Consider the following 25,419-nt stretch of genomic DNA (forward strand, 5'->3'; position numbering starts at 1 on the left):
GCTCGTGAAACATGTCGGGGCTGTAGTTGGCGTCACCGCATGCTTGCCCCACTCTCCTGCTGCTCTGACTACCTGGACTCCCTCCATGTGCCTGGCCTAAGACGATCTTGAGGGGCTTGACACAGCAACATCGCCCCATCGTCTGGAGACACTTAGGAGCTTGGGAATCAACCAAAGCACACAGCAACCACCATTGGTGAGCCATTTCCAAGGTATCTTATGCTGAGAGACTGCTAGCTGCCGGCTGAAGGCATGTATGCCTGTACTCAATGTACTCAGCCATTGCACACTTGCACACTGCCAGTGCGTTTATGTTGCTCAGACGACATGTGATGTGATGCTTCTGCTATCTGTTTCTACATAACTGCTTGCTGTGCATTAATCTGCTGCGAGGAGATTTATGTGCTATGCGTGCTGCATTCAACTAACCTTAAGCTTTCATCATCACTGCTGTGACCTGCACTATCTTGCTACCAGGCTGTGACGACATTATACTGTTGCATCTGTGTGCTGTGCTCGGCACTTGTTGGTCAGAGGGGGACTGTTACCACTTTGCAATCATCTCAAGAGTGGAGAATTCCAATCTCAACAACATTTGAACTGTGCGACCCTAAGCGGTCTATGACCTGTATCCAATCTTTTGGTAGTATATATATGTAGAGGAATTTTCATGGAATCAACATTTTTGCAAATACATGACCTACCTTGATGCATATGGAGGTGCACCTTCTACATTGGCTAAAGGGCTTGGTTGCATGATGTGCATGGTTGGATGGATGTAGGGAGCTCCCAGGTAGTATACACAGGGCAGTTAGGTACTGAGGTTCGGGGAATTTTAAAGATTTTTTTGTACATGTTTTGAAACCATTAAAGTTTTTGATAAAATAACTTTCTATTTGTGTGTTTTTGGTATGTATCATCCACCTTGTGATTCCTTCCTATGCTATAGTTAGCCAGCTATAGTTGTCCCCAGTATAGTTAGCCAGCTATAGGTGTCCCCAGTATAGTTAGCCAGCTATAGGTGCACCAGTATAGGTTATCCAGCTATAGGTGCACCAGTATAGGTTATCCAGCTATAGGTAACACAGTATAGGTTAGCCAGCTTTAGGTAACACAGTATAGGTTAGCCAGCTATAGGTACCCCAGTGTAAGTTAGCCAGGTCCTCCCCAGCGGTATGGACAGAAATGTCCATCCATAAAAACATGCTGTGAACAGTATAAACGTGCATACACATCAATACTCTCCTGCACTGTATACTAGACCCTTGCTTGACACATTTTGGCAAGTTACAGGGGAAAAAAAAAAGTTTTAAAAATAAATGTTATCACTTTTTGCAAAAAATCCTGGGAAAGTTGAACGCCGGGGAGGTTAAAGTCCCCAGTATAGTTATCCAGCTATAGGTGCCCTAGAATAGTTAGCCAGCTGATGACATCATCAAGCTGTGTCCCGGTACTGTGAACAGCAGACCGGAGCTGTACCCGGCGGAGAATGTACGATCATCGCTAGAGAGAGGCACAGTGAGTAATACTCCCCGTGCCCTACTCACAGCGCCGCTGGAGGATCTGCAGGGAGGGTGGGAGTGATCGGGGAATCCTGCTGGCAGTAACTGCTCTGCTTTGCCGGCTCCATGTGGGGTTCCCTAGGAATGATGAATGCATGTAGGCACATTGTGGGTAGCAGTGTGCTGACAGACATCCATCAGAGCTGGGGAAGCTCACATGGAGCCAGCAGAAAAGTTTTAAATCTCCATGCGGCATGAATAAGCCGGGCTCGTTCTTACCGATATTAGAAACTTTTAGCTAGACGAGTCAGGCTCATCCTTACCGCCAGGGAGGTTAAAGCAAACCTGAACTGAAAATAAACAGATTAGATAAATAATTGAATCTATCCTCCTAAATATTTTTTTTAGAATCCCAGTTTTATTTTGTGTTCTAAATCTAAGAAAGTAGGTTAAATGTTTTTATTATCTAAACTGAATGACACAGTTTGTTCCTGAGCCACAATCTATAAACTATAATTGACTTTTTCTTCTTTATTTCATGCACTCAAAAGTTGTTCTCTGCCTAGCAAAAGTCCTATGCATACCTTAAAGTGGCCACTAACCATACAATATTCTGTACAATCGTTTAAAAATGATTCTTTGTATGAATGATTGGAAATTATTGTTTGGGACCACTAATGGACAAAAATCTCCTAATCAATCCAATCATATTGGATTCGGACTGATTTAATTAATCTGATTGGATTGGTTAGGAGATTTTGGCCATTAATGGTCCCAAACAATGATTTTTTAATTCTTCATACACAGAGTCGTTTGTAAACGATCATTCAGCAAATTGTATTGTTAGTGGCCACCTTTACAGTGAAAAATGTGCAGGAATAACCATACACATTTATAGCTACATTCACAGTGACACATTGCGGTGTGTAGCATTCAAAAACACCATCACACGCAATGGCTGTGGACGGCATGCGCCAGTTGCCTAGTGCTCGTTATTAAATGGGTGGGCTTCTTCACTAGTTACAATATAACTGCCTGACATTAGCAGTATGTGTCACTGTGTCATGTCACTTCAGGTACCCTTTAACTTCTTTGGCGGTATGATTCTTTCCAGATTTCAGGGTCTAAAACTAGAACTTTTTTTTTCTTTTGTGCTCTTAGACCAGGAAGATTTCCTGTGGTCCCTGCACAGACTCACCTCCCTAGGATCCAGCCTATGGTGAGATTGCTGGTTGTCATGTGACAAACAGCGATCTCACCCGAGGAATCAAGAGCCACGGAGGAGACTGTCCGGATGCCAGGGAGTATGGCACATAAGTATCAACTGCTGCTCCGTTGTGCCCACTCTGCAGTAACCTGCCCGACATTTGTCCCAACCCAGGCTTGGGATTACAGCTCCCAGTCCCCCCCACCTCGAGCCTGGGTCAGGATTACCATCGGGGAGATTAAAAGAGCTCCACAACAACATACAGTAGACTGTAATATGTTATTCAGGAAACCCAATTTTACATTAATTATCCTTGTTTCAGCATCAAAAACACTTGCACAGTGTGAAAGAAGCCGTATAGGTGAAGTTATGCAAAAGCAACTAATTAGCGGAGGTGCTTTTGATTCATCTACAGTAATTGGAATTTCTGCAATATACAGGAAGCAGAAATAACAGGAGCCATACTGTAATCTTACATAGGCTCAATCAGATGTGGGACCTAAGCGATTAACAGCCTAATCAATTAATCATTAGTTCGGGCCCTTTTCTACTTGCTGCGTTGTGGTCAGATTTTCGGATGGCAATGACAACAACATGTAAATTGCTGTGCTCTTTTTCCACTAGTGCAATTTGTTTTTTTACAGAAGCACAATCAGCATCCTGCTGCATTTTTCCTGTGCTTGCGCTCCTATAAAAATATAGGAAAATAAGATAACTACAAAGCAATTGCACTGCTATGAGATTTTCCCAAGATTTGGCGGTTGCAAATTATTTTCCTGCTGTTTTTTTTTTCTCGGAAATCACAAACACATCACAATCAGGCCGTACAACTGACTGATCTAGGATGTGGAAAATAGAAGTAGTTGAAAATAGAAAGAAATGCGGTGCAATCGCATTTCTAAGTGAAAAAGGGACCTTCCTAAACCTGATTAACTCTGTGAAACATTTGGTTCAGTCCTTGCTATAACGAAGGCCTGTATGGGCTGGTGCACATCCAGAGCAGTTCTGAGTGTTTTTAAAATGCTTGCGGGCTGAAAAATCGCTTGGCTAATGTATTGCAATGGGATGATGTGCACAAGAGCGGTTTGTTTTTTCCCCAAAACGCAAACTCGGGTCCTGCAGCATGTTTGCTGATTTCGGAGGCGATTCTGCCTCAAAGTATAGGAAAGTGAAAACCACTCTGAAAAACGCTAGATCAGAGCGTTTTTTCAAGCGTTTTTGTTACAGCAGCTGTTCAATTACATCTGTACTGTAACAAAATATAAAGAACACTACACAAAAACGCTCCAAAAAACACTAGGTATATTTAGAAAATCACTCCAAACATGCCTAGAATTTGCCCTATCTTGCAAAAAAATACTTATTCACATTTAAACAGGGATGGGCAATGCAAATAATTCTGAGTTAATGTAGCATTATGCAAATGTTGTACACAGATTGAAAGTGGACCACCTGAATTTTACCATAGTGGGAGTCGATTGGTGAAGTTTTTCAAACTACACATCTATTATATGTATATGTACTTGTAATGATTATTATAGGACTAAAAAAAAAAAAAAAGGCCAGGAGCCCACATTTACAGACATATTTTCCTCCGGTGGCCATTTTTGTTAATAGTACTAAAGCAATTTATACGGAACTTTGGAACATGGCTGTAGGAGTTCCGATCAAGGAGGAAAAGGTGGAGGGGAAGGCAGAACGGAGCCAATGACATGGTGAGTGAAGGGGGAAGCCACCACTGTGCCAGTAGAAGACACCAATCAGAAGCCTCTACTATGACAGCAGCAGCCACCCATTAGTAATCACAGTATGCCCGTAACAGCCACCAATTATTAGCAGCCACTACCATTCCAACAGCAGTAGCAGCCACTCATTTGCAGCCACCACTGTGACACCAGCAGTAGCCACTTACCGCCAATATGCTGGAAGCAGTAGCAGCAGCAACTATGCTAAAAGTAGTAACATCAGCCATTAATTAACAGCCACCACTGTACCAGCAGCAGTAATGTTCACTTATTAGCAGCCACCAATGAGCTAGCAGCAGTATAGCTGCACACTGAAGGGGACATGCTAACTGCTCACGGTATATGGTTGATATGCCATGAAAATGTTTTATTTTCCTAAATATAATAGGCATAGTGATGGTGTATCTAAAGGTGAAAAGCAAAAAAAAAGTGTGTTTAATTTTGCTAGTTCGGCCCCTAGTAATTTCAAGAACAGCAATATGGCCCTTGGCCTAAAAATATTGGAAACCCCTGCCTTCGATTGTAAGCTCGCAAGGGCAAGAACCTCCCTCTAGTGTTTCTGCTATACTTTATCATATGAACATCTACATTGGAGACGGATGTTAGATTTGGGCACAGCCGGCGCCACCAAAGACTATATTGGGAATCACATCTACAGCGGCACTCAGTAAGGTCGGCGTCGTCAGAAGACAGAGCTGAAGTTGCTTAAAAAACACTATAATTCGGCCTTCAGCAATCGCTGGAAGCCGAATTATATAATTCCCCCACTATCCATGGCGGCCTGGAGGGGGAATAGTAATTAACACGGCCCGGACTTGTGCAGAAGCAGGATCAGCCATATACCGGCTGTATCCTGCGCCCAAGTCTACGGGCGCCGATTTTCTCAACCCACACATGTATAAGTACAGTAGATACTCGGCACTGATGGGGATAGGCTGATGCTGGATAATTGTGCTCTCTGGTTGCTTGAGACACAATGTTAAAAATGAAATTATATTAACCTTGAGGGAGCCATAGAACCCAGTCTTTAAAGTGTACCTGAGATGAAATTTCTCCAAGACGATCCAGCACAGCTCTTTTAATCAGAAGATTATTTTATTGGATCATAAAAATACAAACATTAAAGCTGCATTATATCTTCGTGGTACCTGAGATGAAAGACATTTCAGATACCGTACTTACCTGGGGCTTCCTTAAAGAGACTCTGAAGTCTCGTTTTTCACCTCTTTTCTTCATATACTCCTGTTCTGCATGAATTCCCTAATAGATTCGCCCCATCCCCGCGGCAGATGGGTGATTTATTGCTGTTTTTACAGCACTGCAAAGCTCCAGAGCTTTTCTTCCTGGAGGGGCAGAGCTTTCAGCTGTAGTTCTGCCTACTCCGCAGTCAATCTCTGCTGATCGCCGCCTCTCCCCGCCCCTCTCAGGCTTCTTTCACTGAGAGGGGCAGGGCGGGGAGGAGATCTGCGGAGATTGATTGCGGAGAGGCTGAGCTACAGCTCAGCCTCTCCAGGAAGAGAAGCCCTGCGTGTCAGGGCAGCATAATCTACAACCTGCAAAGTCGTAGAACTTTGCAGGTCAATTAAACAGCAAGAAATCACCCATCTGCAGCGGGATTGCGGCAATTCAAGGGGGGCATGCATGCTGAAGAGGAATTTATGAAGAAAGGAGGTAAAAAAACAAGACTTCAGAGTCTCTTTAAGCCCCTTTGAGGCAGCTCAGTGCCTTGCTGTCTACCCAGGTGGCTCCTGCCCCCTGCAATACTGCCCGAAAGCCTGGCCAAGTCGCTCTTCATTGCGCATGCGCGGCCTGGTGCACTCCTGCAGCTGGGAGTGTTCTGTGTTTGTGCAGTACTGCTGCACAGACAGGAATGCACCCAGGGACGGGAGCGTGCGCCTGGCCGTGCGACAAAGTGCAAATCGGCCATGCTGCAGGTGCCACCCCGTGAGACAGCGAGGGATTGGGTCGTCACAAGGTGGCAAGCCCCAGTTAAGTATAGAACCTCAGATGGCTTTAATCTCAGGTTCACTTTAAACACAACAGAGAGCACAAACAGCCTAAAAAGTTGGCATTTATCAATGCGAGTACTGCCGGGGGTCTGTTGACGAAATAGCCTACCCGTCGGAGCATCATCGATTTGTACTGGTTGGTTGAGACTGCAGGTTAGTTGAGTTCCAGATAATCAGGACTCTACTGTACATGGATGTCCCGACTCTCAAATGTAGTTTTTCAAACTTCCCAAGTGTCTATGTTCTCCCCTATTTGCTTCTTACTACATACAGCGCTATGGAAAATGTTGGCACTATATAAATAAAACAATATTATATGATACTATATAAATAAAACAATAATATATGATAATACAAAAGGATAATGAAAGAGGCAAAAGTAGTGATCACTGTCATTTCTCAGCATGTGATCAGCACATTCCCAGGATGAGAATTCAATCTCCAAATGATACCTCTCCAGTGCACACACTTCTGTCTCAGCCTGCACTTCACTCCATGTAACTCACCTGGCTCTGCTCTCCCCGTGGCCTGGACAAGATCGTCTTGAACCCTCGTTGCACTGAACCGCAGCAAGCGAGCGGCCGCCTGAGCCGCCATAGGGACACCGGCCTCCTGTGGGGCACATTGAGCACCATGAGAAGCGCCATGTTTAGGGTCACGGGGTTTGCCGGGAAGCTAGGAGTAGGAAACTCTCACTCCACCAGCACCATAGAGTGTATGCACAGAGGCCAGACAGTCAGTCAGAGAGGCTACACTGCAGGCCCCGCCTCCAATGCCATAACCAGCACTATTCACGCTGCTCTTATCATACTTTGTATACATGGAGCAGATATGTAGATAAGAGACTCTGCTACTCGCAATGCCTGTCACATGCAAAGCTAAACATATTCCATTTCAAATGACCCCGTGCGTTCCTATGACAACACGGGGCAGGCGTGTTCTGGGATGACTGGCATGACCGACAGCCAACTATCGGTGCTGCTTGCAGACAGTCTCGCGAGAGAATGGTGTCCCCGCACGCGGAGTATAGCCACTGCCAGCCATATGCCGCTGGAGCCGGGCTGTGGGGAAGAGATGCCAGCCGAGATGCAGCTGCCACCCCAGCCGGAGCCTGTCCATCGGCAGATCCGCTTTGCAGACGGCAGTGGCAGCAGCAATGAGGCAGATAAGGAGAGTGAGGAGAGCTGCAGTCCAGAGATGGACGAGTCTGGGGATCACCTGCAGCAGGTGGGACCTCAGCTCAAACTGCTTCCCATGAATGACCAGATCCGAGAGCTGCAGACCATCATCCGGGACAGGTGAGGCTGTCCTTGGTGCTGCCAGTTAGCTGCTGACAACTTGGTGCCCAAACATCAAGCGCCTTGGCAGCCGATCGACCAGGAAAATCGGTGCTGCTGCAAGCACGCCCAATCGACGATTTACTTATTTGGGGCTGAAATTGGTAGAATGTATCGATCAGACATGCTTGGAAATTTCGGGCTGATGTGGTTGGTTGATTGGGTGTGTGGTGGTAACGGTATGTGATGATCATGAATGCAACTGAACCTTCGACCGCTGCCCCTTCGAAATGTTTTATGTGCCTGTGCATTTATACTTTACTTGTCACGCCGGCTGCGGAGTGTCCACTGCTCTCACGTGTTATAACGATAACGCTAATGTGGAAGTGCAGAAACACTCTGGCAACAACATGACAGTTAAAATAAAAATCCACGGGTATCGGGAAGTACATAATACATTTGGGGGGACACGCAAAACGGCATCAGGAGGCTGATTCCCTGCGCCTTGCGATGTATGAGCAGCCAACGGAGCTCTTTCTGATCAGGATCAATTAAAGAGAGATCTGTCTCAGTCTAATCTGCCAATCATCACTAGATGTATGCAGGGTTGTTGAGTCGGAGTTGGGACAATTTTGGGCACTTGGAGTTGGAGTCGTGGTTTCATAAACTGAGGAGTCGGGTGATTTTAGTACAAAATCCACACCCCTGTTAAATATTAGACTGAGTCTGAGTTTCATAAACTGAGGAGTTGGAATATTTTTGTACCAACTCCACAGCCCTGGATGTATGGGCACCTTTACTCACCTCTGTCAGACCAAACACTATTACCAGCAACAGCTGTGCTGTGAGTCATAGCTTACCCCATAGAGATCATTTGGCACAAGCTCTCCCTTTTTATCAAACCAAATATCCAGATATATGTTCCTATGTATTAAAGTAAACCTGATATGGGGCAGGACAGAAAATGTATACATACCTGGGGCTTCCTTCCGCCCCCTCAAGGCTAATTGCTCCCTTGCTGTCCACTGCCTCCTAGATCTGCTGCAATCGGCCCCTGTAAGCCCTCCTGGCTGGGGGACTACTGCGCATGTGCGGCCCCATCTGTGCAGTACGCTCCCAGCAACAGGGAGTGCGCACGGACAGACTGCTCTGACTGGATGACTTACCGGGGCCAATTGTGGAAGATCTAGGAGGCAGCGGAGGACGACGATTGAGCGATCAGGTATGTATCTGTTTTCTCTCCTGCCCCTTGTCAGTTACACTTTAACCACTTACCAGAAGTAAGACTAAGTACCAGTGGTCTCTGGACGCTGGCAGGAATAGCAGCTTCCAAACAGGGTGTAGATTTCAATTAGTGTCCTCCAAAAATTATTTGTTGAGTGCATTATGAAGCAGGCCTTTACACTCCTCCATGTTTTCTGGCAGATTTGATCACTTATCAAATCTGCCGGTTATCTGCAATGCAATAAGCCGCATTGCTTGCAGTTTTGATTGATTTGTGGCAAAAATTTATCGAAATAAGATTGGACCAGATAGTAAAGTAGATCAGCGGCCTATAGCAGTGCACTGTTTCAAACAGTGCAATGCTGCAGTTGGATAGATTTTCAATAAATTTCATGGTGAAATCTATTGATAATCTGGGTGCCGTGATTGGGGGGAATTTTTCCATCTCTTATATGATTCAGATCAGAGAAGAATCAATCTGTTTCAGCAAAATCAAAGGACTTAGGATTGTATGGCGGTATATGGGTACCTTTAAAGTGGAACTATTAGCCATACTATGGCCTCAATTCATAAAGCATTACAGCATGCGGTAATGCTGAAAACAGCAGACTTTCCCGAGCACTTAGCAATGTGTCAATTCATAAAGGCTGTTACCGCATGAAAAGCTGACATTACTGACCAGGGAGATAAATTACCGATTTGGCCGTAGTTGCCTCCAACACATGTCAGTAAATTGGCAGCAAATGTCAATTCATAAAGCCTTCAACAAGCAGTAAGGCTGACGATAGTTACCGACACCTCTGGTGAGGTGTTAACAGTGCAAAGTGCAGGGAGCCGAAGTCTGTGTGAGTCATCTGTGCAGGGAAAGTCTGTGAGAGTCATCTGTGCAGGCAGGGAAAGTCTGAGTGAGTCTTCTGTGCGAGTCATCTGTGCAGGCAGGGAAAGTCTGTGTGAGTCATCTGTGCAGGCAGGGAAAGTCTGTGTGAGTCATCTGTGCGGGCAGGGAAAGTCTGTGTGAGTCATCTGTGCGGGCAGGGAAAGTCTGTGTGAGTCATCTGTGCGGGCAGGGAAAGTCTGTGTGAGTCATCTGTGCGGGCAGGGAAAGTCTGTGTGAGTCATCTGTGCAGGCAGGGAAAGTCTGTGTGAGTCATCTGTGCATGCAGGGAAAGTCTGTGTGAGTCTTTTGTGCAGGCAGGGAAAGTCTGTGTGAGTCATCTGTGCAGGGCAAAAGAGCAATATCGCCACACTGCTCTACTCTACCGCTCAATGGGCTGCAGTAATTTACCGACCTTTAACGGCAGCTGGGGAAATCTTTATGAATTAGCACACAGACCGGAAAAATACCAAGTGCTGTATTTTCCCGACAAGATTTTTTTTAATTGCACTGCTTTTTATGAATCGAGGCCTATGCCAGTAAACAAAAACTACATAACTAAGTGGATAAATACTTATCAAGTGAGACTGCGCTCAGTGTCCTAATTCCACCAATACTCCAGGCAGCACACTATAAAAGAGAAAGTGTTCCGAAGATTAATCCAATTGAAATAGCAGCGCCAGCAGAGTCCACTTATACCAGATCTAAGACCTTAAAAACAAGCAGAGGACAAGAGGGGTTCCCTCATTGCAAGTAACGCCTTTATCACAACACCCTTGTGCTCAAAGGAAGTTTCACTGAAGTGACTAGGCTATCACCGATAGGACAGGAGGATGACACACTCCCCCTCCACCCCCCCCCCCCTCCCCCGTTTTGCCCTGCTCACCAGATCACTGTCTTGGTCTATAGCATATCAGATCCCATGAAGCAGCTTCGGCATGAATTGTCCTCACAAACGTGTCTGGACTTTTAATGTCAATGACATCGGACACTGGGGCTACATCAAGCTTTGCTGCTACCTTGGGCAGGAGGCTCTTTCCAAAGGCTGATGCCCCAGCACATATGTGGGTGAAATTAAACTGTTTCTGTGCTTCCAGAATCAATGGAGTCAGTTCCTCTGGAAGGAAGCCTTTGTATGCATCATTCTGAGCCACATACAGTTTGGAAATCCCTGGAACCTTTGACAGCTGCGCCGCTACCCAAATGTAGACTTCTTGTAAACAAACCAACTGCTGCATTTGAAGAGCTCAATTTCAAGCTGCTTAAATTTGCATAAAATTAGCATACATATATGCTAATTTTATGCAAATTTAGACAGCTTGAAATTGAGCTCTTCAAACGCAGCAGTTGGTTTGTTTACAAGAAGTCTACATTTGGGTAGCGGCGCAGCTGTCAAAGGTTCCAGGGATTTCCAAACTGTATGTGGCTCAGAATGATGCATACAAAGGCTTCCTTCCAGAGGAACTGACTCCATTGATTCTGGAAGCACAGAAACAGTTTAATTTCACCCACATATGTGCTGGGGCATCAGCCTTTGGAAAGAGCCTCCTGCCCAAGGTAGCAGCAAAGCTTGATGTAGCCCCAGTGTCCGATGTCATTGACATTAAAGTCCAGACACGTGTGTGAGGACAATTTATGCTGAAGCTGCTTCATGGTATTTGATATGCTATAGACCAAGACAGTGATCTGGTGAGCAAGGCAAAAGGGGGGGGGGGGGGAGTGTGTCATCCTCCTGTCCTATCGGTGATAGCCTAGTCACTTCAGTGAAACTTCCTTTGAACACAAGGGTGTTGTGATAAAGGCGTTACTTGCTATGAGGGAACCCCTCTTGTCCTACAGTGTTCTCCCCAGGCTCTTTTAGCCGGGTGTTGCACCCGGCTAGTTTTGGTGACCACCCGGCTGTCATCAGCTCACCGAGGACAATTTATGCCGAAGCTGCTTCATGGTATTTGATATGCTATAGACCAAGACAGTGATCTGGTGAGCAAGGCAAAAGGGGGGGGGGGGGGGGGAGTGTGTCATCCTCCTGTCCTATCGGTGATAGCCTAGTCACTTCAGTGAAACTTCCTTTGAACACAAGGGTGTTGTGATAAAGGCGTTACTTGCTATGAGGGAACCCCTCTTGTCCTACAGTGTTCTCCCCAGGCTCTTTTAGCCGGGTGTTGCACCCGGCTAGTTTTGGTGACCACCCGGCTGTCATCGGCTCACCACCTCCTCTGCTGTAAGCAGAGTTGTGCAGAGAAGGGCCAGCCCTGCTTTCTCTCATCTCGCCCCACCCGGCTACTTTTTCATGCCACCCGGCTGGAAAAAAATTCTGGGAAGAACACTGTCCTCTGCTTGTTTTTAAGGTCTTAAGTAGATAAATACTTGCTCTACTTACATATCAGATGTCTTGGACTGCACTTTCTGATTTCAGTGAATTACAGGGCCCGTTCAGACTGCACGCGTTTCCAGCCGCGTTTTGGAAACGCGTGCAGGAGGCCGACACGCACGACATCAGACAGTGCATAGAGTGCACTGTCTGATGTTCACACTGCATGCGTTCCGGACCTGTGCGGTCCGGGAACGCATGCTGCACGCAGATTTTACAAAAACGCGCGGCTGTCCCATTCACTTTTCAGTGATGGGATCAGCCACGCAACGCACACAAACGCGGATGGCGTGCGGTCGTACGCGTTGTGGTCCGCACGCATGGCCATCCGCATTTGTGATGTGAACCGGCCCTTATATAGTAAATAGAGAATTCTGTTCCCTGGCAGGGACCATGTTTAGTCCCGTTAGCTGAAGCCAATCCTGACGTAATTTCCTTCCTTACTCTCCCTCCCCACAGCAATAGAGTGCCGCACCTTTGGGCACCCCCACATCCATGGGGACCCCCCTGGCCTTGCTACCATATCTATAGGGATCCCCCCTGCATTTACCCTCAACCCTGCAGCATCCCCACTCATCCCACAGCATTACAGAGCTTAGCAGGGAAGAATAAATGCAGTGCACACAAACTCTCCTCAACATGGTTCCAGGCGATGGAGTTCCTGTCTATACTCTGCATTACCGCTGTACAGGGCGGCAGTAGTGCAGACAGTATAGACGGGAACTCCCATCGCCTGGAACCATGCTGAGGTGAGTGTCGTCGTCCCCCCACCCCACATGTGAATTGGAAGTGGCCAGTCGATCATTATTGGCTGTCATATCGGTTTCTTTTTTTGTATGTGGGAAGTGACCGATTCTGCCCTAGTGGAAACTGGCCTTTATCTGTGGAATATCAAGAAATCTAGTTTTATATTTGTTTATTCTTCGGTTAGGAAATTATCACTATCTATGAGAATAATCATTTTAGAGAACTGCTAGATTTCTTTGAAAGGCTCAGCGAGGCAAGTTTAACAGTGCCACAGCCTTCTCAAGAACCCAGTTATTGGAATGCTGCCCAAAAGTGTGTGTTGGCTGGGGGAAGGGGTCTGTGCATCTTATGGGCCAAATATATTATTTGGGCTGGTGCCAGGTCTCACTCCAAGCTGTCTCTTCGCCTTTCCCAAGCTAATGAAAATTTCTGCAGCCCTTGCAGAGTATGTGGGCAGCATCTTCATTGTCACTGGTGCCCCTCACTGAGACCCTGGTGGCATGTGCGTTCTCACGTAGATGCAGTCAGGTCACAGAGAAGGGTCGCCAGTGATCATAAAGATGGAAGGACGGGGAGATGAAGATTCCACTACACCATGGATGCACCAGGTTTAGAATACCTCCCCGTCAGAAACACCAGATCTGCTGCATGCTTGTTCAGGGTTTATGGCTAAAAATATTAGAGGCAAACAATCAGCAGGATAGCCAAGCAACTGGTATTGCCTTAAAAGGAAATAAATATGGCAACCTCCATATACCTCTCATTTCAGTTGTCCTTTAACCTTCATGTTTCTTGTGGCCTGACCAAAAATATAGTCCAGACCACATGGACATTAAAATGCAAACAATTTAGTTGAGACATGAGAACATGCCATGCACAGATGCCCCTGTGGACACTTGATCAAATACACCACATATGACAAGTCGCATGTAAAGTACCCTCAAACTAGAATATCGACTCTGGATCTTGCGTGAGCAGCTTTGAGGTCCCTACCATTTAAAGAGGAACTTCAGCCTAAACAAACATACTGTTATTAAGTTACATTAGTTATATTAATTAAAATAGATAATATAATCTCTTACCCACTCTGTTTTAAAAGAACAGGCAAAGGTTTGTGATTTCATAAGGGCAGCCATCTTTTTGGTTGAAAGAAGGTGACGGGGAGCATGATACACAGTTCCAGCTGTCCTGAGTCCTGATCACCCCTCCCAGTTGCTAGGCAACGTGAATAACAACATAGGAAATCCCATCATGCTTTGCACAGCATCAGGGGAGAAAAGCCCAGGCAGTTTTCTTTGATGGGGCAGAGCTTAGCTAAAAATGCAGCTAAAAATTAGACTTCTATAAGAAAAACAAAGTTCTGATGCTGTGAAACTGTTAAAGAAACACCAAGCCTTTTCAGTTCTGCTGAGTAGATTTTTAGTCTGGAGGTTCACTTTAAGCAATACTGACAGTTGAGACATAGGAATTTGCCACAGACACTTGATCAACTATGCCACACACAAGGCCAAGGACACTTCATTAAATATGAGCTCACATCAGAGGACTGGACACCTGTGGATGGGGACGTAATTTGAAATGTCTGTCTGTTTGGTTATTCTTCTGTAATGCCTACAGCAAATGAATGTGATAATTCCACATGTGGTCAAAATCTGGTCTTGGACATTTGTGCATGGTGTTAGACTATGGTGGTTGCCCTACATGGTACGCCCTGGTTCCCAAATATATCTATCACTCTCCTGGTGATCTGTGGATTATAGGTGTTTACATACGTTGGTGATACCAAAAGCTACATTAACCAGCTGAGCGGTCTGGACGAGCTCAGCTCGTCCAACACCGCCAGCGGCTGCCGCTCAGGCCCTGCTGGGCCGATTTTAATGAAATAAAAAGCAGCACACGCAGCCGGCACTTTGCCAGCCGCGTGTGCTGCCTGATCGCCGCCGCTCTGCGGCGATTCGCCGCGAGCAGCGGCGAAAGAGGGTCCCCCCAGCCGCCTGAGCCCAGCGTAGCCGGAACAAAAAGTTCCGGCCAGCGCTAAGGGCTGGATCGGAGGCGGCTGACGTCAGGACGTCGGCTGACGTCGATGACGTCACTCCGCTCGTCGCTATGGCGACGATGTAAGCAAAACAAGGAAGGCCGCTCATTGCGGCCTTCCTTGTTTATTCTGGGCGCCGGAGGCGATCGGAAGATCGCCTCCGGAGCGCCCTCTAGTGGGCTTTCATGCAGCCAACTTTCAGTTGGCTGCATGAAATAGTTTTTTTTTTATTTAAAAAAAACCCTCCCGCAGCCACCCTGGCGATTTAATCAGAACGCCAGGGTGGTTAAACTGAAGGTATTCTAAGGGATGCTATACAATCAAGTCCCCCAACTCTGTCCTCAAGGGCCACCAACCAGGGCTGTGGAGTCGGAGTCGGGGCAATTTTGGGCACCCGGAGTTGGAGTCGAAGTCGTGGTTTCAGAAACTGAGGAGTCGGAGTCGCATGATTTTTGTACAAAATCCACAGCCCTGGTAAGTATTAGACGAAGGAGTCGGTGCAATTTTGGGTACCCGGAGTCGGAGTCGTGGTTTCAGAAACTGAGGAGTCTGAGTTGGAGTCAGAAGATTTTTGTACCGACTCCACTGCCCTGCCATCAACAGTACATGTTTTGTAGGAAACCACAAACATTCATAGGTTGAGTAACTAGTGGCTCAGCTGAGCTGATTAACCCCCCTGGTAGTATCACAAACTAAGCTCTGGCTGAGATCCATGTGCTCAAAGCGGTAAGCCTGAGCTCAGTTCGGGCTGGCCCAAAACAGCCGCTTGCTCTCTTTACCCCGGCTTCTCCCCCACGGCCGCCGGGAACCCCTTACCTCCATTCTCCTTCCCGGCAGCCAATCAGAACGCCGTGCGGTGTGACGTAATCAGAGGTGGGTAAAAAATTAAAGTGGACCCGATCTATTGAACAGTGCAGAAGGAAATGTATATCTCCCCTGTGTTACCTGACATGGCAGAAATGGCACATAAGCTCATTTGAAAGCACAGGATGGTAATATAGCCATTTAGTTCCCAACTGCTTCTGAGCCAAGTGCTTTTGCCTTACTGTTACCCATTTTCGCCTGGATGTTGACTACTCTAAGCCTGCCGCCTGCACCAACCTCTGCCAGGATTTTGCCTACTCTCTGCCTGCCGCCTGCACCGACCTCTTCCTGGATTTTGTCTGCTCTCTGCCTGCCGCTTGCACCAATGTCTGCCTGGATTTTGACTACTCTCTGCTTGCCTTATTTGTACAGTTTTTTTTTTTTTTACAATTTTTTTCAGTTTATTCATAAATTAAATCAACACATTTGTGTTCAAGTCTTTTATTTATGTGCAGAATGTCTACCAGGCTTTTATTCTGACATATTTTGATGAGTTATAACTTAAGAATTGGAGGCCTAAGATTCTTGAAAAAAATGTATCGCTTTTTACTCATAATTCCAGACAGAAATGCACCGCCAGGGAGGTTAACTACTCCTGTGGCTTTCCATAAAACACGCACTGTTGGTGGAACTCGAGGACAGGGTTTGGAACACTGCTGTTCAAGACTTTATAGCACAGAATAATCTTACTTCACCTCAACAACAAGTGTTTACTTGAGACAGGTCTGGTCTCACTAACCTGCTGAGCATGAATTTGAATGCAAATTTAGATCTTTGAAAAGCCATAGATGTAGTATACTTGTACTTTGCAAGTGATACTGTCCCCTACAATAGCCTACTGCAGAAGCTGAGGATACAGGGACTGGTTGGTGTATGTGTATAGAGAACAGGTTAAGGGACAAAATGCAAAGGGTTGTGGTAAATGGGTCATATTCAAAATGGGGTAACGGTTAGCAGTTTTTTTTTTCAGTTAAACTGTTAATGCTTACAACATGTGTGTAAAGTGCCCTGAAGAGTTGGACATGAAAATAACAAGGTTTACAATAATTGCCTGGACTGGTCTGGTAATAATTTACAAGTCAATTTGAAAATAAATGTTTTATCCTGCTTCGGAAAATCAGCCAATAATGGAGTAGGGATGGTCAGTGAGATGCAATTATTATTTCCAAGGATCTTGCAAATTTGTTTGCAAACATATGCAGCTTAAAAATTGACCAATCAGTTCATTTTCTTTTCTATCTGTATACATTTGCATACAATATTTGCATAATTCTGTATCAACTTGGAATTATTTGCATCTCATTGACTATCCCTACTGAGTAGGAATTGTATGGAGGCAGCAGTGGACTCTGTACATTATTAAAAGTATCCTTGCGGTTTTCAACATACCAGTTCTGAATGCCTAAGGCTAGAAACACATTAGGCAGAAATGCTAGTGTTGCGGAAAACGCTAGCATTTTTCCTGCCAATAAAAGTCTATGGGTAGGAACAAACTAGGCAGAATCTCATGTGTTTTTTTTGTTGTTGTTTGTTTTTTCTTTCACTATGTGCTGTGGGGGAAAACTCATGTGATTTTGCTTAGTGAGTTCTTTCCCTGAGGGCCACAAATGCACATAATCTATCTCAGTGGAGACGCAGAGAAATGCGTTTTACATTTTTTTTTTTTTTTTTTTTTTAAGGTCGTTACTGTGTTTAACTGTAAAGATTAGGTAAATTAATAAAAACGCAGCAAAAAAACAGACAGAAAAAAACCCAAAGGCACAATGTAGAAAACACATATGGCCTCCATTCACTAAACTTTATCAAACCTTTGATAATTTACATCATGAGTAAAATCTAATTTTTAATTCACTAAGGTGTTATTATCAATAAAACATTCGATAAATATATAACATCTTAGTGAATTCAAAAATTAGATTTTACCCATGAGGTAAATTATCAAACGTTTGATAAAGTGTTTGATAAAGCTTAGTGAATTGAGGCCAATAGTGTGCTCCCAGCCTGAAATGTGCTTTACACTCATTCACACTATGGACTTGATTCACTAAACCATGATAACTTAAAGGGGAACTGAAGTAAGAGGTATACGGAGGCTGCCATATTTATTTCCTTTTAATCAATACCAGTTGCCTGGCAGCCCTGCTGGTCTATTTCTTTGCAGTAGTATCTGAATAACACCAGAAACAAGCATGCAGCTAGTCTTGTCAGCTCTGACTTTAAAGTCTGAAACACTGAAACATCTGATCTGCTGCATGCTTGTTCAGGGGCTATGGCTAATAGTATTAGAGGCAGAGGATCAGTAGGGCTGCCAGGCAACTGGTATTGCTTAAAATGAAATAAACATGGCAGCCCCCATATACCTCTCTTCAGTTCCCCTTTAAATATCAAACCTTATCAAAGAGATCACACCTTATCAAAGTTAACAGCACTACGAACCCGCAGGGGCTAAAGGCAGGACGAATGCCATTCATTGCCAATTAGCAGGCATAAGTTTGTAGTGCTCGCTATGCTACTCTGATAAGGTGTGATATTTGAGTTATCACGGTTTAGTGAATCAAGCCCTATGAGCGGTGCTGAGTAAATTTGGATTTTTTTATTTTTTTTAAATCAGTTAATCAAGTACTTTTTGCATATAAAACCAAGCTCTGCAGAGTATCTACAAATACATTTATGTCATGAGTGGGCTTTATGTATAGACAACCTCTCATTTATTTTATGTATTTGCAATGAACCTGCCACACCATAAATTATCGTATAGTCCCTCGCATAAGCCAACCCCCCACTTTTGATAAAAAAAAAAATGAAGAAAAATTTGGCTAAAATTTGCAATCCACTGGTTAGCCAACACCCAATGTAGTACCCTAGCCGCCCCCCCCCCCATGCAGAGCGTGTGTTGGAGCGTGCCTATGGAAGCACATCTACCTCTCCAGCTCCGGTCCCTGCAGGCAGTTTCTGAACGGGCCATGTGACTGTAGTGTGCCTGGAGCTCTAGTGGGCAGTGCAGAAGTTGCCAGGTAAACTTGTGGGTGCAAGCAGGATGAGGACAGGTTTTGCATTGTACAGCATGCTCCAATGCCAGCTCTGCATAGAGGGTACGCTGTTGGTATATCACCCATGGATAAGCTGACCCCTTCCCCCACTTCACATATAAAATTTGGTTGTAATGGTGGAATGGTTTCACGTATACAAGCAATGGTAATTTCTCCTATCACATTTGCACTGGCACAATTGACTTAATATCACAAACAGGTTTGTTAAAGAGACTCTGTAACAAACATTTTAGCAGCATTTCTCCTATCCTACAAGTTCCTAAGGCTGTTCTATTGTGCTCTGGCTTACTGCAGCACTTTCTACTTGCACCATCTCTGTAATAAATCAACGTATCTTTCCCCTGTCGGATTTGTGGGCTGTGTCTGGAAGGCTGCCAACTCTTCAGTAATGTGAACAAGTTAACCCCTTCCACGCCACTCCAGTGCTCCTGTGATGATTATTCCTCACAGACAATGTCCCTGCTCTCACTGTCAGCTTGTCTGCTATCTGTGAGGTTGATAAACACAGACTTATAAACTGAACAAAGAATAGCTGGCTGAGGAGGAAGCTGCCTGTCAGGCTGACACGACTCCAGGCTCTAAAAACACAGCTTGTCATGCTTCATTGACACAGAGCTCTTCCAAAACTTGCACATAACCTCTGGAGACTGAATTCAATGTGTAACTTACTGAATTCTCTGTGTACTTACTGTGTATTAACTGAGTACACTGCTCTGCTGATGTACTTCCTGTTTTGGTGGCCATCTTTTCTGTTTACAAAACAGTTTATAAAACAGTATAGAAGATAGCGCTGCGCCTATACCGGTAGCTGCAGAGGTCTGTTGAAGGATCCCAATCCCCCACTAAAAAATACAATACAAAATAACAGATTGCGCTACTATGGAAAAAAGGTAGATATTAATAAATTTTTATTTTCATAAAAATCAGCAGATGTTACTAGAGGGCTGAAGGGCAGCTATCTAGTGTCTGTGCAAAGTGGCAGACTAGCTGTGCAAATTGGCAAACTGATCTTGAGTTCATTGAATTTTAAAAAACAATATATGTACATATATTAAAAACAAAAAGATAAAAATGCAAAGGAGGCAATTGATTCGTGCACTTAATTGTATGGCGTATGATTCTAGATGATAGCTCATGAACAGTCTCCAATTCATATATATGAGCCCCGACACATGTAGACTTCGTGGGCAGAAACAATGCTAGTGTTGTAGATAAACAGTGGGCTCCAGCATTTGATAATAAGATCCTGATCTATTGAAGTTAATTCAGCGGAGATAACATGGGTGGGTAGTTGGATAGATCTCACCCGTATGATGCTTCCGAGTAGTGTTGCGCAGGTCTTCGCGGGAGCCGCTCAATCTCACCCGCCCCGGCCGGCGGCAGGGTGAGAGAGACTGGACGAGGTGGTCCCGTCGGGCAAGTGTGCCCGGCTCCCCAGGATAGCGGAGGATGTCCGGATGGTAGCGGAGTGGCGTTGATCAAACTTCCGTAGTAGATCTGTATAGTACAGCCACGTGACTCCAGCTGACCTTCCCCTCTCTGATGTGACGTCACAATAGCAGCCACCGCTGACGTTTCGGGAGGAACGCCTCCCTTTCTCAAAGCAAGGCTGCTGGGGGAATCGGAGGCTGGCTTTTTATGGCCTTTGCTCCACTGTTGACTCTATTCAAAAGCATAAAGATCCAAATCTTTGTTTAATCCATGTGGAGTCAAAGAGTTCAAATTAAAAATCCACATTGTCTCACGCCGAGACATTTCTGATAAATAATCTCCCTCTCCACGGCTTTTGAACCTGTTCTATTGCACAGAACTTTGTTCCCTTAAAGGAGCATCCATGCTCCATCTTGTAGTGTGCTGATAAGGGATGTTTCTTGCATCCTTTTTTTATATTAGTGCAATGTTCACTCAATCTTTCTTTAAGGGGGCGTTTGGTCCTACCTACGTAGTATTTTGAACATGGGCAAATCAGCACATATATTACCCCTTTGGAGTCACAATTTGTGATGTCTTTAATATTAAATGCCTCCTGACTAGAAGTAGGGGTGATTTGATACATCCTTTCTATTGGTAAATTGGATTCTCGACATGCTCTGCAAAATCCACATCTTTTGAAGTAACCGTTTTGCTTCCTACCTGATTGGGACTTGACAGTGGGGGCCAATATATTGCCCAAATTTTTGGACTTCCGAAAGATCATCCTGGGATTTTCAGACAATATGGGCATCAGTAGTGGATCTTCCCTTAGTATGTTCCAATATTTGCCTACTATCTTTTTTACTTTTGAGGATTGGGAAGAATACTTCATAATCAGACTAGGTTGTTGCACATTGTGATCATTGGACTGCCCCCTATCCTCCAATAGTTCAGACCTATCCATACTTTTAGCTCGTGCCCTGGCTCTCTCAATAAGTTCTTCTGGATACCCTTTTTGTTCAAATCTACCTTGTAGTATGTCAGCTTCTGCATCAAAGTCACTGATTTTGGAACAGTTTCTCCTAAGCCTGAGAAACTGTCCTCCTGGAATGTTCATAAGCCACTTGAGGTGATGGCAACTATCTATATTGATATAGCTATTGGTGTCTACTGGCTTTAAATACGTTTTGGTCAAAATCCTGTCTTTTTCTCTGTATACTGTAAGATCTAAAAAGTTAACTTGCGATTGGCTATACTCCCCTGTGAACTTTAAATTATAGCTGTTGTCATTAATCCATTCAATGAAGGCCTCGAGACTTGCCTTAGTCCCCTGCCAAATGAAAAATGCATCGTCTATGAACCTCCTCCAGAGCACCAGGGCGGCTCCGGGGCCCATAGGGCCAAAGAGATGAAAGCGTTCCCAATGGGCCATAAATAGATTAGCAAAGGAGGGGGCAAACCGTGTCCCCATTGCCGTCCCGGTGCCCTGGAGGAAGAACTGACCCTCTTTATTGCAGCGGAGAGTAGCAAAAATATTACAGAGGGGGCTAGGAGATGACCCCAAACAGGCAGGAATGTTTGTTTATACTTCATTTTGTGAATACAGATTCTCTTTAAATGATCAAGCTTTTTTTTTTTTTTCCAATTTACAGAACCACAAGCCGAGGAGATTTTGTATTTTCTGCAGACCGTTTGGTATGTATATCGGTCATTTGGCTCCCTGCCCATTTACATCAATATGTGCAGCAGTATATTGGCGCATGCAGTACTACATCTTGCATAGTGGCAAAATATCATTCATAAGACGGACACCTATTGTCCGCAGAGTGCGCACTTGAAAAGCCGATTGATGGTTACCACAGCAACGGACAACAATAGGTGTCCGTAGCCGTGCCAGCTTCAAATAAGGGGTCCTTAGCGGGCAGCGTGAAAGTATAGAGCCGTACGGCGCCGGTCTGTGCTGTACGGCGGCTGCACAGGTATCAGTAACTGCACAAAGTGTGCAGTCACAGTTGGCATAATCCTCACTGAGCGGACCACGGGGGGGGGAGGGGCGGAATGGCTAAACAGACAAAAGTCAGATGCCTCCTACAACACAATGGATTATGCTGATCTGGTGTCAGTAAGGAAATCTTCCAACGTGACTCATTAGCAATAAATGGATATTGCCAGTGTAAAAATAAAAAAACAATCAGCCACATTAAATGTCAATAACATTGCTGCACAAACAAATATTTATGTTAAAGTGACTAAAATAGAAGAAATTAGCCATAGTGCCCCTTTAAAGCAGATCTCCAGACTAATTTACAAAATCATGCAGCCTTGCTGTAGAAAAAAGTTAGTTACCTGAGAAGCCTTGTCCGCAAAACCGTCCCGAAGACCCCACATCACTCAACTTCCAGCGCTTGGCGCTCCCTGGTGAAAAAACGCCAGGCTATTTACTGCATTAAATAGCTTGGCGGCTTTCTCCAAGGAGAGGAGGGAGGCAAGGAGCCAGAATTTTAGTGATGCGGGGTCTTCAGGACGGCTTTGCGGGACAAGGCTTCTCGGGTAACTATAACTTTATATTACAGCAGGGCTGCAGGATTTTGTAAATTAGTCTGGAAATCTGCTTTAAACCTGGAAAGCACCACTTGGAATATCAGATAATCTTTATTATAAATAAATTACAATTATTTGAACTAAGCAAGATTGGTACTTAAAACAAAAAAAAAATGCTAACATCTGCCTCAGACAGCACCAATAGCAAGAATATGCAATTGATCTATAACTCCCCACTGCTGATTAAAGTAAACCTGAGATGGCAGTGGGTAAAAAAATATACATACCAGGGGCTTCCTCCACCCCCCTCCAGGCTGATCACAATTGGCCCCAGAAAGTCCTCCGGTCCATGAGCGTTTTGCTCCTGTGCAGTACTACTGTGTAGGCTTTGATGAGATTCTTATCGATCTACATAATATTTTTTAATTAAACATCAGGAATCTGATGCTTTGTGAACCAAGCCTAAAGGAGGAGACAAGTTTTGCTTCATGCTACATTCACAGTGGGAAGTTGTTGCGTTCCCTGTAAAAACAGGAATGCGGCTGAGGGGAAAATTTACATTGCACATTATGCTTGTGATGGGGCCAGTACAGTGAAGCATGCAGTATATAGAAAGTATGCTTCACAGCAACTGTTAATGTGTGCATTATGCAGTAACGCACTGGAGGCATCACTTTATGCCCAACAGATCCATTGCATCCCACATTTAACTCACCAATTTGAACGTATCATTACAATAAAAAAGAATTGCATTAGCAATGCAATCCTATATCAGAATCAGAATCTTTATTTTTGCCAAGCACGACTGGGCCGTGCCTGGAATTGGTCTTGGCACGTACAGGGTATAGATACAGATACAGGACAAGTCAAACAGTCAGAAAGGAACAGAACCTAGTTACAACACAAAAAACACTAAAAAAAAAAAGTCAGCTTGAGCTAGGGCGCCGTCTATCCACGTGCAGAGTGCCTCAATGCGTACATGGTGTTGTGGTGTGGGGATGGGCAGTTACGTGGAGAGAGTTCAGAAGGTTGACAGCCGAGGGAAAGAAACTGTTTTTATGCCTTGAGGTCTTGGTGAAGATGGACCCGAACCGGAGCCTCCGGCTCAAGGGGAGCTGACTAAAGAAGCGATGGCCTGGGTGTGAGGGATTGCTAGTGATCTTTAATGCTCTGGAGTACAGCCTGGAGTGGTAAAGGAGGTCCAGTGAGGGAAGGGATCTTCCGATGATCCTCTCCGCTGATCTGATGACCCGCTGCAGTTTGAGTCTGTCGCTGGCAGAGGAGCTGGCGTACCAAACCAGGATGGAAGAGCATAGGACAGATTCTATTGTAGCGGAGTAGAAGTTTGTCAGAAGTTTCTGGGCCATGCCAAACTTTTTTTAGTTGGCGGAGAAAGAAAAGTCGCTGTTGGGCTTTCCTCTGTGTGGAGGCAGTGTTGGCTTTCCACCTCAGGTCATTGGAGATGGTTGTGCCCAGAAGGCGGATGCTGGGTACTCTTTCCACCTCCTTGCCATCGATGCAGATTGGAGGCAAGGTGAAGGCGCATCTCCTGAAATCAACAATCATCTCCACAGTTTTCAGGACCAATCCGTTCTCTCTGCACCAGTGACAGACACCTTTGACCTGGTGGCGGTACTCCTTCTCATCGTTATTGGTGATGAGACCGACAATGGTCGTGTCGTCAGCGAATTTGATTACTTTTACAGAGTCTGACGTGGATTTGCAGTTGTTCGTATATAGAGAGAACAGAAACGGCGACAGGACGCAGCCTTGTGGGGCTCCTGTGTTGGTGATCCTAGGTTGTGAGGAGATAGTGCCCAGCCTAACAACCTGGGACCTGTTGGAGAGGAAGTCCGTGATCCACAGTCGTAGGGTGGGGTAGACTCCTATCACGGAAAGATTGTCTTGCAGTATTCTGGGGCTGATGGTATTGAATGCAGAGCTGAAGTCCAGTAGGAGGATCCTGGCGTAGGAGTCTGGTCTGTCCAGGTGATCATAGACGAGCTCCAAGCAGATGTTAATGGCATCGTCAGTGGACCTGTTTGCTCTGTACGCAAACTGGTGTGGGTCTAGCAGTCCCTCTGTGGAGTGCTTAAGGAGGGGGAGCACCATGCTTTCAAAAGCTTTCATGATCACGGATGTAAGTGCCACGGGCCTGAAGTTGTTAAGGTCGAGGATTCCCTGCTTTTTGGGGACAGGGATAATGGCGGACCTCTTGAAGCACGCGGGTACTTTGCCTCCCTGGAGGGACCTCGTGAAGATGGAAGAGAGGGTGGGAGCAAGCTGACGAGCGCAAGTTTTCAGGCAGGCTGGTGACACTCCGTCCGGACCAGAGGCTTTCTTAGCATTTAGTCTTAGCAAGTGTTTCAGCACATCCGCCTCACTCACTAACGGTGGGGCCGAGTTTGGGCCCAGGGCGTCAATGTCAGAGGATTGTGCAGGCGGCTGTGGGAGTCCTGCAGGTGTTGGCTGGTCCTCAAATCTGCAGTAGAATTTGCTGAGACTGAGGGGGAGGCTTGTAGTTGGTGACAGCCTTAAGCCCTTTCCATACAGGTCGTGA

General features: G+C 45.4%; 2 protein-coding genes across 3 annotated transcripts in view; one reads left to right on the forward strand and one right to left on the reverse strand.

Annotated features, from left to right (window-relative positions):
* ABCB7 (ATP binding cassette subfamily B member 7) overlaps window positions 1-7,413 on the reverse strand; it is a 214,102-nt gene extending 206,689 nt beyond the window's left edge. For both annotated transcript variants that reach the window (XM_068247587.1, XM_068247586.1), the window contains exon 1: window positions 6,970-7,413. In XM_068247587.1, the coding sequence (XP_068103688.1) occupies window positions 6,970-7,110 (141 nt within the window). In that variant the 5' untranslated portion in view covers window positions 7,111-7,413. The remainder of the gene's footprint in view (window positions 1-6,969) is intronic.
* A 74-nt stretch (window positions 7,414-7,487) lies between these two features.
* The window catches only part of UPRT (uracil phosphoribosyltransferase homolog), a 55,770-nt gene continuing 37,838 nt past the window's right edge, over window positions 7,488-25,419 (forward strand). The window contains exons 1-2 of the mRNA XM_068247588.1: window positions 7,488-7,761; window positions 21,971-22,013. Coding sequence (XP_068103689.1) covers window positions 7,508-7,761; window positions 21,971-22,013 — 297 coding nt within the window. The 5' untranslated portion in view covers window positions 7,488-7,507. The remainder of the gene's footprint in view (window positions 7,762-21,970; window positions 22,014-25,419) is intronic.

The sequence above is a fragment of the Hyperolius riggenbachi genome, chromosome 8 (assembly GCF_040937935.1).
Source record: "Hyperolius riggenbachi isolate aHypRig1 chromosome 8, aHypRig1.pri, whole genome shotgun sequence".
Classification (NCBI taxonomy): domain Eukaryota; kingdom Metazoa; phylum Chordata; class Amphibia; order Anura; family Hyperoliidae; genus Hyperolius; species Hyperolius riggenbachi.